Raw genomic sequence first — 15,204 nt, 5'->3', positions numbered from 1 at the left:
AGCTCAGACCGTTGGACATGGAGCTGTTTGACGCCGTCTGTCGTGTTAAAACCAGGCTTCAAACTTTTCCCCCTTTTCTCATCTACTTCACACGCTGCGGGAAAAGCGACCTCTCTACTGGAGTCATTATTATAAACGCTGCATCAACCGCTGAGCGATAAACTGGAGCATGCACGCGGCGACTCTCTCGTACATCGCATAATTTCTCGCTGGCTGCAGATCGGTGCACTTCTGCTCGGCTGTTCAGCCGCAGGACGAGTGAGAAGCGGAGCATGAACAGTGTTGCAGCGAACGTGACAGAGGGTCAAAGGCGCCACGTAGCCAGTAACTACGGTCACAGCAGCATATGTGGTCACTGTTTGACTCGTGCCTCTGAAGCGTTCGAACCAAACTCAGCCGGGATGGGATTGGACGAGGAGGAGGAGGAGGAGGAGGAGGAAGGCTCCCCAGGTCAACACGCAGCAAAACAAATGTAAAACATACAAATGTACAGAACCACAGCCTCCGAGTGAACGTGTCGCATGACATCTGGTGCGACGCCCAATGATCCACCTCAGTAACTCGGGCACATGAGCCGGCGATGATCCCATCGGATGCTGCCAGCGAGGTGGAAGTGAGGACAGACGGACGCGGTCACATGAGCCTGAACTCACAGCTCCTCATCGCCGCGAGTTAAGACGAGAGAGGGAACCATTCTGTCATCACACGAGAACCCTTATTATCATCACTCAGTGATTAATATCTGTTGTTAATGAGGAGGTTCGTTCAGATAAAGCTGATCGACGTGATTCGGTGTTAACGCGCGGTCGTTCTGACGTGAAACTAATCCAACAGATTTGTGGGTTTGTTTCCTGTCGTCCCATTGTCTGGCTACAGTCGGAAAAAGGAACCCTTCAGAGCTCATGCTCCTTTTTCTCCATCAGAGACACGTGACTTCACAGTAGAGATGTTAAGACAGGGTGCCCTTTAAAACCCGGCAGAGACGTTGCTGCTCCACGTTCAGGAGGAGGAAGCTGATAATCAGTTCCCTTAGTCTGTGACCAGTCACTGATTCATTGTCTGAACTAAAGCAGCGTTTTCTGTCCATGGACTATTATATATTACTGTATTTTATTATATATTTGTATATAATATTTATATTTATAGATTTTTATTACTATACTAAGCAGAGGCTCTCCTGCTTCCTTCCCAGCACTGGGCCCGTGACGGACCCGTACGTCGGCGCTGCAGGGGCTCAGCAGTCGCCTTATCTGCCAGGAGAACCGGAGCAGCTCATCTGTCTCATTACCCCCAAAGCCGCTCCACCCTAACCAGGTTGAGCGCCGCCTAATAAGAGGGTGGCGCTCGTAGATTGAGTCCTGCTTAGTGAAAGGAGCGCTGTCTCATGAGGTGGAGCCCCCTCAGCGAAGAGGCGGTGCTGCCCAGTCTCACGCCTCCATCATGTCACATTAGCCCTTGGACCCTTACTGGGCGCCACATTTCCTTCCAATTCTGCCCCGACAGCTTAAATAAAAGGCACCAATTGCTTCTTCTCGCTTTTGCCAAGTGTCAAGTCTGCTAATATCTCAGCAGGAATGATCCAAATGATCCAACTGACTCCTCAGAGGCACCGAGAGACTCTGGGTCTCTGGGCGGCGGCCGGTTCCGTCGCCGCCACGTAGCAAACCACAGCACGATGCCAAGGAATCCCACACGACGTTCAACAAGAGGAGAAGAATGAGGAGCAGCGTACGGACAGAGGAAACAGCTGCAGGACCTTTGGTGTGATCAGTTTCATTTCATTTGCCAGTGTTGCTTCTGCTTCTTGCTGAGGTTCCTTCCAGCAGGATGGTTCATCCCAGCAAAGACCAGACTCACACTCAATCACATGCATTTTATCAAAACATCTGGGTAAAGATTAAACATCTTCCAATCATGGTTGTGATTCTGCAGCATTTCCTCTGTTCACAACGTGATTCCACAAACATCAGAACCATTCGGTTTCATCAAACCTGCTATTGTGCGCCCGACGTGTTTGCTCCCGGGAGTGAACTTTGCTTTGTTTCGCCTTCACATTCATCTGAATCTCCAGCAGCTGGGACTGAACCCTGTTAACCTCCCTGACGTCAGGCGCCGCCTCCTCTCGACGCTTCCGCAGTGTTTACAAGCACTCGACGGACTCCGCCTCGTTGAGCGGCTTCATGCTTCCCTTCTTTACACATTGCTCATGTCTCCGTTGATGAGGAGGTGTAAAGAGGCCGACACACAGCGGAGTTCCTCCAAATGGAGGAGTCTAAATGGAGCGTAATAGGCCATCCTCCTCTTTTATCTGCTCAGTCACTCTCTTCCCTCTCCCTTGATAATCCTCGCTGCTGGCGACTCACAAGCTGATGCATGACAATTAATTAACTGAAGGCTTGGTGGGTTCTCGTCACTCCTGCAGATTTGTGATGCAGGCGAGTGGCTGTGGGAGAGACGTTGACCCTTGGTGTCTGGACATAGAATGACACACACATGAACAGAGGAGGAGGAACAAGCTCACGCAGAGGAACAGAACCGGTGTTTGGATCAAGTAATGAGGGACCGATTCTCCATGCATCCCCTTGGGTCCTTCAGGCAGACTGATGTAACTGCGTAGAACAGAGCATCATGCTCCTCTTCAGCCGTGATCCAAGGATCACAACTACAAAGCAAAGTTTGAGGTTTGGTTTAGACAAGGTGGACGTGTGCTGTACAGCCTGAAATAGTGTACAGTAGTGGTTCCCATGGAAACCACTGCACACCTGCACACTAGTCCACTAGTCAACACCTGCCCTGACTGGTCCACAAAACTATGAATATTCATTACCTGGTTGAGTCCAGTTCAGCTTCTAAACGTGTTTGCTGGACAAAAGGTTACACTAAAAACAGAGAGTTCTGTCAGGTTCTATGAGGACCAGTCCAGCCAACTTCCTGTGCCACAGAGGACAGAACACGGGCTCCGATTCCTGCCCCCGTTCACCCTTCGTTCTCCTGCTGGGAACGTGATGCTCTGCCTGCGCAGCCAGTGAAGAGAGCAAACACTCTGTGTTTAACGCTAATGAAATGATGGTGTGAGTCCAGCGTTACCACGGCAGCCGTCACAGCAGAGCATCCTGGGCTCTGGAGCAGTTGTTGTTGTCGGACTGAAGCTCAGCTAAAACCAGCAACGAGCCCCAACATTTAACCCAGAGAGCTGATTTCTGATCACAAATAACCACTAGTGATCCGTTAGCAGCTTCCAATCAAAGGCATCAGTTCAAGCTGACGACGCCTTTGTGGATAGAAGGCAACTCGCTCTGATGGAGGAGTCTGTTTTGCTTCCTGGTCTCAGACAACAACTTAATAAGATCTGTGAGTTATTGACTCTGCAGCCGTGGAGCTTTTCTCTAACCTTTAGGTGCCATTACATATGCAGCCTGGAGATAGCCGGCTCCAGCCCCCCGTCGCCTCTGAGGCGATGCTGGCGAATGATAGCGAGGCACCGGCAGCGACAGCTTTGTTTGGGCTGGAGGCCTCTTAGCCTCCACTCGGCCACATCTCATCACAGATAAGACGGGGAGTTTCACATGGGTCTGGAATCGCACTCACAAAATGCACTTTTGGTTTCCATTACACAAATGTCAGCCCTCATCCCGCTGCAGCCACGAAGGCCTCCCCTCTCTATCTTATCCGTCTCAGGATGAATGCGTTTGTGCTGTATCACCCACTTCTTTGTGTTTACTGCTCCTGCGAACTCTTTGCTGTGAAATTGCCTTTTTCTGTTGTGAGCATCCTCAGAGAGGAGGCTCGGCCCATTCTGGGTGGTTTCCCCCTGAACCAAAGCAATCACCAGCCTTATCTCCACAGCGTCTTCAGACGCCTGCAAATCTAATAACCAGTCGTCGTAATTAGATGAAGGATGATTCAGAAGCTAAAGGAGAAAAAATGTGAATAAGCTGCTAATGAACAGATCACAACTGTCGAGGACTCAGTGATAACGTTGATAATTTGTTTGACTCTGTGGAAGAATAAAAATCAGGCTCAGATTGAAGCAACTGATTGAATAATGTGCGTTAGCTTCACAGAATCTGAGCGGCCAATGGAAATGTGGCAGCTGCTGCAGGTGTTTATGCAAAATAGCAAATATCATCTTTATCCGGGACTTGACTTGTTCAAGTCGACATGATCACGACATCCATCATCGCACTCTCATCTGCCAGCCTCAGTTTTCACACGACGCTATTAAGGAAACCAAACGTGAAGCGAAAGCGGTCTGAGCTCCACTCCTCCCCCTCCTGACAGGCTGCACACTCGCACAGTTGTTGGTTGGAAGTGAAACATGAGAATATTTTCTTGAGCCGAATCAGGTGATGATCCAACTGTAGTTCAACCCCCACGAGAACATCATCCCCTGTTAGTGGTGCGATGCATCGCCATGGCAACAAAAACCAGGAAGAGGGTGGTGCGTTGTTGCATCCTGCTGGAGCTTCATCTACGTGGACGAAGCGCAGACCTGGCGACTGGTTATCAAACTCCAACACCAACTTCGGGCAATAAATGAAGTGCAGCTCTTGTTTTGTGTTCCAGGATCTCAAACTGTAATTAGAGCAGACATCATCATAGAGTGATGTATCTCCTATCATCAGTCCATCATGGTCCAGCTGTGGTTCTTATCCAGCAGCATTAAAACTGGTTGGAAGTTTTTGACTTTTGTTCAGTTTTAGGCTGTGGATTCATTTGCATCTGATGTCTTTAGCTACTGTAGCTGTTCTTTCACTTTATTTCAAAAGGGACACAAGCAGCGCAATGAAGACGAACGCGCCTCCAGAAGCACTGTCTGTCACCAAACAGCCACAGTCAGTCAGTCGACAGCGCCGCCGCCATCACACTGACCCAAACGCGCAGACAAATGCAGAAATTTCTGCCACTAAGTGCTGGTCCACAGGGAGGTTAGTCAGTACAGGACCAGATCCAGGGTCCAACCACATCCCCTGGTGTCTGCAGAGGCTGGGGAGCAGCAGAACAGTAAAGAGGCCTTGTGACGGATCAAACTGAGGCGGCCTCGATCTATAACCGGCAGCGGAGACGCGAGGGACCAAACAAGCGTCTCCCACTGGACACAAACCCATGTTTCCTGGTGTGTTTTCAGTAACTGTTGGAGCAGCAGCCAGGAGGAAAGATAGATGGAGGCAGGAGGAGAGTGTCTGCTCTGCAGCCAGAAACAGCCTTATTACGACTAATTGGCTTCTTTAGGACCATCAGCTCATTATGTGACCACTTCCAGCTCTCAGCGCTCCGCTGGGTTTGAATTACCATGCAAACCCAAGACCTGCGTCCCAGCTGTGGAGGTTACTGGTACAATGACACACGGCTCTGCAGCCGCGGTGCATTGGGCCAAACCAGCCTGTTCCACTCAGTCACTGGTGAAACTGTGAGCTGCAGCGGTCAGTGGATCTTTCGTCACCGGCGTCGGTGAACGACCCCCCTCTGCGCTTCGGATCTGCAGATTGGCTGCACACGATGCAGCGAAATAATGCACCAGTGCTTCTGTCCTGAGCCGTTTGCTCGTGCTCTGCTGCAGCTCAGGGTCTAAACAGCACATCAAACAAAAGCCTCGACCATTAAAAACGTTCTCGCTCTTCCCACCAGAGGCCAAGTCATTATATAACGCATCCTCCTTTTACAAAAGCAGAATTAGGAAGAGAAGACAACAGAACCAGTGGAACCTTCTCTTCATAAACCCTCCCACTCGTGTTTCACACAGCAAACTAGAGGCCAACCACATCAGCATCCTACACACAGACGTAGACTCGTATACAGTGTGTATTATTAATCCACTGTACGAGGCAGAAGTGGGTCAATGAGGACTGATGCGCGCGGTTCTGTGCACTGCACAACAGCAAAACTGACTGTCGGCAATGATTCATCAGCGAAAGCACCGCTGGAATCGATCCTCTTCATATTAAAAAGGAGCGGCTGGATGTAACTGGGATGAGAAAACGAACACAAGCAGCGACGTGAACGACAAGCGTCGCTTGTCTCAACCCTGGGACACCAGCTGAGCCGAAGCTCCGAGCCACGAATCACCTGACAACCGCTGCAGAACCGTCGACCCGAGCAACCATCAGCTGACTGCAGAGGCTCCAGAGGCAGGACGTCCATGATCCTCTGAGCTGCAACTGTGGAAGGACTTTGAAGCGCAGGCGCTGACAGGTTTCTGTTCCACGCCTGCGTACTGGACCTAATTAGACTCTCCAAGATTGACTGATGCCATCAAAACATCAGGCCGCTCGACTCGGCTGAGGCGCGGAACAAAACATGTCAGCGTGAACGTGCTGATAAGAACCCTGTCAACGCGCACGCCGAGATGTTTATCAGAGCAGAGTTAATGAATCATTCAGCATCAGAGTCAACTGCCTCTGCCTGCGTCAGGACGGAGGCAGGAGCCCAGACCACAAACCTGCTCGCAGCTTCGTCTCCTGTGGTTCGGATGAGCTCCTGCCTCCTCGCACCTCATCTCTCACTAATTGAGTCCAATTTAAGTAGTGGTAACGGGTTTCATCACACGTCCCATAACAAGGTTCAAAGATGTAAGTTGAGTGGAGAGTGAGAGAGGAAAGAAAAGCGAGGCTGCAGTCGGCCGCTGCTCGCAGACGCTCGGGCTCAGTTCTTCCGCTGCCGCTGGGAACAACAGGGAGCAAAGCGTCCGATCGCTGACAGGCAGGACGACGGGGGCTCAGTCAATGGCGCCGCAGGAGCCGAGGGACGCGGCCTTGAGGAGCGGGGGAAGAACCGGCAGGTCCAAGCTGAACCGACACCACGGCTCCATCACAGACTCGGCCCAACCAACACAACACAGCACAACAGCTCCCTGTTCGGACCAGCCAGAATCTGGAGCCAATGCTTCTGGTTCTGGTTAACTCTGCTTATTGGGGTGTGCACGGACCTCTGCCGTGTAACCAGCACTGTACAACACGGCTCCGGTTTCCTGCTCAGGCTCTCATCTGTTATTCATCCTCCGTAATTACCACTGTATTTTTATCCTACCATTGCAGCCATAACATCCAGAGGAGGAGGCGGAGGAGGAGGAGGTCCCACGGTGGCACCGGGCTCCCTGCGAGGGGAGGAGAGAAGAGGGGGGGCAGAGAGTCTACAGTGAATTCATCACTGGAGCTTAAAATGCTCAGCTTCATTACAGACAGTTTGCATCACGTGCTTGTTACGGGCTGATCGCATCTACAAACGCGAGGCAGATGCTACGGTCTGCGACTCTTGACCTGGAGCACGTCGTCCAACACGCCGGGCTTCCGCCACAACTGGAGCTGATGCATAATTAATGAGCCTTCTGCACAATAACAACGTTCACAGTTTGGGTTTAATCAGCTCCAGCTACCGTCAGATCTGAGAGGAGCAAAACAGGCAGAACAAACCCCGGTAGAACCTTGAACCGGCACCAGAACCAAATGGATTCTGAGTCAGATCGGCCAGAACACATTAACAGACAGATATACAGAAAAGTCCTTAAACTAAAGCTTCTCTGTTTAGAAGCTGAGGCTCATTGGACCAGCGAAGACGACAACGTTTACATACAGACTCACTAATTAGAGTAAAAACCTCTGGCAGAGCTGCTGAATAATGCAGATGTGACAGAACGGCCTGAATATTATCTATGTCCTGATCTGTTCTGAGGCACACGTCATTGGATTCCAGCCTTTCGCTGCCTGTTCTCACGTACAAGAGGAGCCTGAACAGAGCGGCGTCTCCAGCGACAAGCAGCCGCCATTTAGCGTCAGAACCTCTGAGCTTCCTGGACACACGTTGGACTTTCTGTCTCTGGGGAAGAAAGATGTGAATGTGGGCTCTCACATCTCCTGGATCCTCCTCAAGTTACCGGAAGAACAGCTGAGATCAGAGAAGAAGAGATGCAGGTACAGTACAGGTAAAGTCGGCATCACTACCCACAATAACTGGACTCTACACTGAGCTCACTGTAAAACAAACACTTCTTCCTGTGTTTACATTATCAAAAGGTGCAGATTACAGACAGCTGCTGAACAACTGCCTCCCAGTCAGATGCTGAGTCACCAGTTTCTCAGAAGGGCACCAACGGGCCTCCCAGTAATGGAGCTCACACCGTCTCCATAGTGACCGCCCCGCAACTGTGTGGAAAACTGACTTATAACAAACTAATCCTTCGAGCTGTCGAGACGTGGATGACAGCCTGAACCGGGGCCGTTCAGAACCAGAACCAACCTCAGGCGGTGAGAAGAACCAGAGCAGCAGTAAAGCATCACCACACAAAAGATGATGGGATGTGAGTGGAGCAGCGGTGGAGCATCATCCCAAGATGATGGGGTGTCAGAGAACCCCCCCGCCCTCCTCCTCCAGTGGCAGCATCGGAACAGCTGCATTCAAAGTGTGAGGCCTGGACCTGGTGTCAGAGAATCAAGGAGCGGTCAGGGAACGGAAGCTGCTGCTGCTGCTCTGAGGCGGAGACGCCTCATCGGGCTCCCGTCGGCAGAGGAGCAGACGAGGTCGTCAGACTGAAATGAGAGGCTGACATCAGGGGCGGCGCTTCCTGGGCAGAGCATCGATCGCCGAGACACATTTCCTCAGGCTTAACATTTACAATATTGCCCAGCGTCCAGGTCACAGCCACTCAAACATCCTCAGTCAGATGCTGAACAAACAGCGGCCGAGCGTGAATCCGCGCCTGTGTCCAGCAAATGAAGAGGCCGCTACGCGAGGCGAGAAAAGATTTGAACGGAGCAAAGGGTTTTAATCCCGCTCCTCCATCGGGTGTGAAGGTGCCAAACGTTGGCTGCTGAGCTAACGAACCCGTGACCGGCCGGATCGACCAGCAGCCCCCAGGTTACGTCCCACGAGGAACCGCGCGCTGATCGGAGTCCCACTGAGACTCAGAAGGAGACTGAACATCCAGCCTCATTATCATCAATCATTACTGGATGAAAAAAAAACAAGAGAAGGAAATGATGCACCGTCCAGAGCAACCAGGAAGAAGTCTGGTTCACAGCGAGGCAGACGAGGCTCCTCCCGGTCATTAGAGTCCAGATAACGTCCTAATTAATGCCTCATCCAGGATCTCTCACCTCCCAGACAGCGACACATTGTTTTAATACCTCATTTACTGCATCAGCGCAGCCGTAATCTAAAGAGAGACAGGAATTATCTCAGGCCCTCTGTGAAAACAGCTGGAATCACATACGTTTTGCAGGTTTCCTAATCATCAACTAATTGTTTTCATAAGTGCGCTACTCGCATCTGCAGACAAGAGGCGCTGTTGTTCCAGGTGACACCGACCCGGTGACCCTCGTTCATCACTTCTCCCTTCTCTCACTGTTCCTGTCGTTTCCATCTTTGGAAGCCGAGCATCTCACTGTTAACATGTCATCATATGTCAGCCTGTATCATTTGAATACGTTCGGGAACGTGGAGGCAGGAAAACGCAGGTGCAGTGAATCAGTCACTCGTATAGAGCAAATCAAACACCTGCTCCTGATTCTATCTAGCCCAGTTGGTTCTGATGGACTCTGATTATCGCTCATCTTCTGTGAGGGCGCCTTATTAATAAACACTCGCTGGTCATCTCTGAAAAAAGACGAGCAGCCGCTTCCACTGACACTGAATCAGGATGCGGAGGTTCAGTTTCCTCCAAACTCACTTTCAAGTCCCACAAAAAAAGTCCACGCACTGGTTTCACTGGCTTCTCTGAAGGACTCGAACTATTATTACTACTACACGTCTATGAAAGGCGCGTGCTTACCTTTGCCGTCGTCCCTGGTTCCTGTGGGTCACGGTTCTTTTACTCCTGACTCGGTCCGCTCGCTCCCGGCGCCGCCTCGCGCATCCGACGCTCCGGGCGCAGCGCGGCCGCGGAAAACTCTCCTCAAAGTGCGGATCTGGGGCCGGAGGGAAAGAGCAGCGACGAGCGGCGGGGCGGAGGAGGAGGACGGAGCGGGGGAGCGGCTTCAACCCGATCTCCCGGAGTGAAACCCGGCTGCTGCCGCGCTGAAATCCGATATGAGGCGACAGACGCTCGGCGCGTCTCCGAGCGGCGCGTCCCCGCCCCACGCGGAACCAGAGGAGCGAGCTGGAGGTGGGAGGGGGGGGGGCGTTTATTATAGGGACACCCGGCGAGCAGGTGCATGTCTGTCTCATTTTGTCATGAGGTGGAAGGGAAAGTGGTTCAAACGTCTTATAACGGCCACTAATGAAAGTCAGCTTGAGAAGGTGTTTATTACTGAAAGTTAATAATGCAATGAATTCTAATCATTCTCAGGTGTTTGGACCGGAGTGTGTGGCAGCTGCACGTTCAGCTGCTCCGAGCGTCCCTGCCTTCGAGCAAATCGCCCGTCTGGCAGCTCTCCCCATCACCTTCACTTCCTCTAGCTGGCTCGAACGCTGGAGACCACAGAGCCCCCCTGCCAATGAATGCCCGTTACCATGACAACCACGCTACAAACCAGGGCGGGATGCAGTGGAGCATGGCAACAGTGGCCGCGAGCCAGGTCAACAGCCCGCCTCTGCCCCAGGGGCAACCGGCCCGTGAAGGGTGGTTACACGCTGACTCCAGATCAGCCACAAGGAGAGCAGCACGACCCTTTGGCCCGTTGGGTCCAGAACTGTGAGACACGGGTCGAGGAACCAATCACGGGAAGAGACCGAGCTGGATCTATTTTACTATCGTTCGTCCAACCAAATGAACGTGAACCACCTCATATCAAAACGCTCAAACTTCCCACTGGTGTTTGCATCCACCCTGAAAAGCTGCCAACGGAACAGAGGGAGATTTTGTGTTCTCGCAGCTTCTCTAGGTCTTAAAATGTCCCACTCAAACAAACACTCGCATCCATCAGGGCACAGAATCTGTCAACGTGTTTAATCTGCATGTGACTGCAGGGACACACGTGTCTGAGGTTGACAAGTGCTCAGTCTGCAGCTTTCAAACGTTCCTGAACCGAAGATGGAAACTCGCTCTTGAACGTTGGGTTTGACTGAAGTCTGTAACGGACCTGTAAGCCCTGTAATGGACCCGTACAATCTATATTGGACCCGTATGTTCTGTAACTGACCTGTACACTTTATAATGGACCCGCCCGCCCTGTGACGGACCCGTACAATTTATAATGGACTCGTATGTTCTGTAACGGACGCATACACCCTGTGATGGACCCGTACGCTCTGTAACAGACCTGTACATCCTGGACGGGACCGTACGGCCTGTAACGGTGGCTGCAGGTAAATGTTGACTCTGACTTGGCAACAAAGTCCCAAACAGTTTTTTTCCAAACACAGTAAACGTGTGTCCAGATGCTCTAAGCTGTTCAGTCTCAGTGAAGACGCGAGCAGCGTTTTACGTCCACCTCTTTGTTTTTTCTTTGTTTGTTTACATGTGTTTGCTGATCTCTCTCCTCCAACAGTCAGCGGATCCACCCTCCACGCGTGGTTCCGCTCCCCTTCCCTGCTCCCTGCCTCCCTCTCAGCCAGGTGGAGCGCTGCCAGTGGGAGCCCACCGGGCCGGTGAGGCTCCGGAACCGGAACTCACCCACAGTTTGGGCTCGTTCTTCAAACCACTTGAAACGGCTCCAGCTCAGCTCTTTTATTCATGAAGTGTCTTCGGCTGCTCCCAGCTCTTCGCTTTGTATCGAACAGCTGAGTTGATGTTCGTTGCGGCCCTTCGTAAGCGGCGTGGTTATTTCTCATCTCATCAGCTTTTAATGAACTTAAATATGTGGGGGTGTTTAGATAATATGCTTGCATATTTAATAATTCATAATCCTTCGCTGTAATAACAGGAAGAAACAACAAGTGGAGTTATTTCAGACCTGGAAACAAATCAGCTTTATATTGTATCATAACTAAAGTCTGTGTTTTGTTTTATTAACTACAACCTTTGCTTGGTCTCAGTTACTAACTTTCTGAACATGAATTTCTTGGGGATGAATAAAGTTTCTTTGATTTGATTCACACTAAGCCGTACTGTAGATGTTGTGTGGCCAAACATCTGTATGTACAGATGTTGTGGTCACTGAGTCCCGTCAGGATGCAGCAGGTTTTCATCCTCTCGCGGCTCGATGGGAGCGTTCAGCTTCCGCTGACTTTGACCGAATCTCGTTTGATGCGAGATGAAAAAGACTAGATGGCGCGTGAGGCAGCGTTCTGCCGACTCCAGCTGCCGCCGGCCTCATGGTCTGTAAACGAAGGCAGCGTCTCTGAACGCGGCCTCTGTTTAGTCACTGTCCTTAAATCTCACGTGGCCCCACGGGGTCGAGGATGCGTCGTGTAAACGCACACAGGCAGCTGTGCTTTAACCAAAGGTCAGAGGCAAGAGCCAAGTCTGGACCACGGTGGAGATTCATTCCCACAGCGATAACACAGAAAGACACAACGGACACAGACGTTGGCTGGGCTGCTCCACGGCAACAGAAAACACAGATGACAGAGGGAAACCTTCCGGACGTTGATGAGGAGCTCTGAGCTTTACTGCTGCTTCTCTTTGTTCCACCCAGATTCCTGCAGGCCAGTAAATAAGTGAGCTGTGGGAGAAACAAGGCAATTAACAGCAGGATCTCCACCCAGCGAGGCTCTGCCCTCGTTCTGCCTTTGAACCGGCGCTTTTCTCCGCCGCTATGTAAATACTCTATTAGGATGCGGAATCCCAGATGAGAGCAGATTGTTGTCTCGTACAGTAGCAGGAGCTGCTTTTGGGTCAGGCCTGTCAATGCGCACGTGTCCGGTCCTCGTGTTTGTGACACGAGCCAAGAAGGGAAGGGTTGTTCAGCTTCACAACACCAGTCAGCGAACACTCCACAAACCAGTATCACCACACCAGTCTGTGGCGATAACAGACTCAGACCTCCAGTATTTACTGGACCTCACCATAAGGAAGAGAGGAAAAAGAGCATCTGATAAACATCGAACAGTGTCTGAGCTGCTGGTTAGTATCAAATATCTGGAACCGGCTCCTGTCAATCATCTGGCCCCAGAGCCCAGTGGGCCTTAGCTGTGGTTCTGCTGGATGCTCATGGTGGAATAGTCACTGAACTGAAGTGCGAGCTGACGCGTTCTGTCACCTGATCCTGAGGCTGCTGCTCTAATAGACTGTATGTATATTTTTAATCCAAGCCGAGCGTAGCGCTAATGCTGCTCCATCAGAAGCTGCAGCCTGTCAGAACTGAGGTTAATGGGAGCTGTGCTCATGTCAGACATGTACAGCTTGTCTCACAGGATGGGATTCCGTCATTTCAATTTCACGCCTGGATGTGTAGCGCAGAGCTACAGCCCAGTGTACAGCACAGAACCGGTCTGGTTCTGGTTTTGGTTCTGTTGGTTCCTGGGATGGGTCACAAATATGTCACTGTGCACTGTGGCGACCGGGTTCTTGGTTTTTAATTCAGTGGTGTCAAAGTAAAAAAAAAACACGAGGCTCCAGACCGGATCCTAGGTCGAGCTGTGATGGAGAGACAGGAGATGCTGCAGCGACCCGGAACGGCCGCGGCCAAAAGCCTGAAGTGGTTGTTGAGCAGGTAAAGCCCCATTTAGCTCTGGGCTCCTCAGAATCTGTCTGCTGCTCAGTTCACACGTCAGTGACACAAACTGAAACTGAAGAGTTTTCACTCGGTGCATTTATTTGTTCAGATGCAGCCAAAAGCTTCCACTGATGGTTCTCGTCCTGCTTCTGCTCCATCACTCAGACAGATTTACATACATTTGCTCCCACTTGCATCTTTACATAAACCTTCTAGACGTTATGTTGTATTTATGAAACAACTTCTTTGTACTTGCAGAACATATAAGTCCTTCGGTGCTGCAGAAACGTGTTTTGACCCTTTTACATCACTTCACACTTTTTGTTCGTTAGATTTGTTGATTGATAAACATTACACATGTTAAATGTGCAAAAGTAAACTTTCCCAAAGATGAATTAATGCAGACATGGAAGGAGGCGGAAGGAGTCACCAGGACCTGCTGGTTCCATACGGTGGAAGGAGTTCAGCTGGTCCTAAGCTGATAGACCTTGTTGCTATGGTAACTAATGAACAATGCTGGGGGTGGGGGGCGTGCATGTAGTTGGACATGTGAGGTGAAGCTGCTGAGGAGGACTGAATCACTCAGCATCTGCAAGTAGCATGAAGAAGCATCGATGATGACAGCGCGATGAGATCAGGGAGGTAGAAAAGCGCCGGAGCCGAGTCTGAGGCAGTAATTGAAGGCATCGCGTGTAGCAGCATGGAGCTGCATGGAGCTGCTCCTCTCCATCATCGCTGCAGCAGACCTCATTCCAAAGTGGGCCATTATGTAGGACACACTGTAAAAAACTAAGAGGCGGCAGGACAGGAGTGATGCAGTGAAGACCTACAGCATCCGAACGCCACACGCACATGATCGTCGTCATCGTCGTCTCACAGATTAACGGTTTGTCCTGAAGTTCACGAGCATCAGGTGAAGAGCCTGACCCGGGTTCTTTCACATGCAGGTCTCACACATTGATTAGCGAGAGCTGCGCTGTGGCTCCTCATGTTGCTTCTTGCTTGATGTGCGCTTGATTGCTTTGATTATCGAGCTGCAAATTGAGTTTCCCCACAGAGACTATAAAGTCTGAATACAGGAGAGTTTCTGCATGTAAACATGTAGGAGGAACGCGTCCAGCTGTAATGTTCACCCATCATGATCCAGCAGGAGGAAGGGAGAAATTAGTTCACAGACGAGGTTTGTGGTGGAGGTTCCTGCACCTACGAAGGCTTCATTCAGCAGCAAGAGCAGCCTGCATGAACAAGATGAAAAGAGGACCTGAACACATCATCACAGAGCCCGTAGGTGGTGACGACCTCAGGCTCTGGGTCAAAGCAGCGACTGAGCCAGATGCCAGTGTGCCTCAACATCTGGATGATTGTGACTTGGCTCCAGATCCACCCACATGGATGTTTGCAGTAGAGAAGCCACGGGCACTGATGGAGGATGACACCGGCTAAGGAGCAGCTGATGAGCAGGTGGTAGAGAGAAAAGTCTGAGCCAAAAGTGACCAACTAAAAAATAACCAATAATGGAGTTAACTCTGCTGACCGCATGGGTCCTCTGGTACCAGTGGGACCCGATCAGCAGGATTCTGGGTGGGGACCTCCTTTTTTGACCAACAAACCTCACTTCCCCCCAGAGAAGGTTCCTGCTGGGTGTTGAAGTGAGATCTTGTGATCTGCTTCATAT

At 51.0% G+C, this 15,204-nt stretch overlaps 1 protein-coding gene and 1 long non-coding RNA gene across 6 annotated transcripts in view; one reads left to right on the top strand and one right to left on the bottom strand.

Moving 5' to 3' along the window:
• LOC114851815 (SH3 and multiple ankyrin repeat domains protein 2-like) overlaps positions 1-9,897 on the bottom strand; it is a 74,024-nt gene extending 64,127 nt beyond the window's left edge. For all 5 annotated transcript variants that reach the window (XM_029143581.3, XM_029143582.3, XM_029143585.3 and 2 more), the window contains exons 1-2: positions 9,764-9,897; positions 7,027-7,093 (exon numbers count right to left, since the gene is read on the bottom strand). In XM_029143581.3, the coding sequence (XP_028999414.1) occupies positions 7,027-7,038 (12 nt within the window). In that variant the 5' untranslated portion in view covers positions 7,039-7,093; positions 9,764-9,897. The remainder of the gene's footprint in view (positions 1-7,026; positions 7,094-9,763) is intronic.
• Positions 9,898-9,958: 61 nt separating this feature from the next.
• On the top strand, positions 9,959-11,969 carry LOC114851817 (uncharacterized). Its single transcript, XR_003785253.3, has 3 exons — positions 9,959-10,096; positions 10,280-11,238; positions 11,421-11,969. It is a non-coding gene; the product is annotated as an uncharacterized LOC114851817 (long non-coding RNA).
• Positions 11,970-15,204: the final 3,235 nt, after the last annotated feature.

The sequence above is a fragment of the Betta splendens genome, chromosome 3 (genome assembly GCF_900634795.4).
Source record: "Betta splendens chromosome 3, fBetSpl5.4, whole genome shotgun sequence".
Taxonomy (NCBI): Eukaryota; Metazoa; Chordata; class Actinopteri; order Anabantiformes; family Osphronemidae; genus Betta; species Betta splendens.
This window is presented reverse-complemented; position numbering and strand designations above follow the sequence as displayed.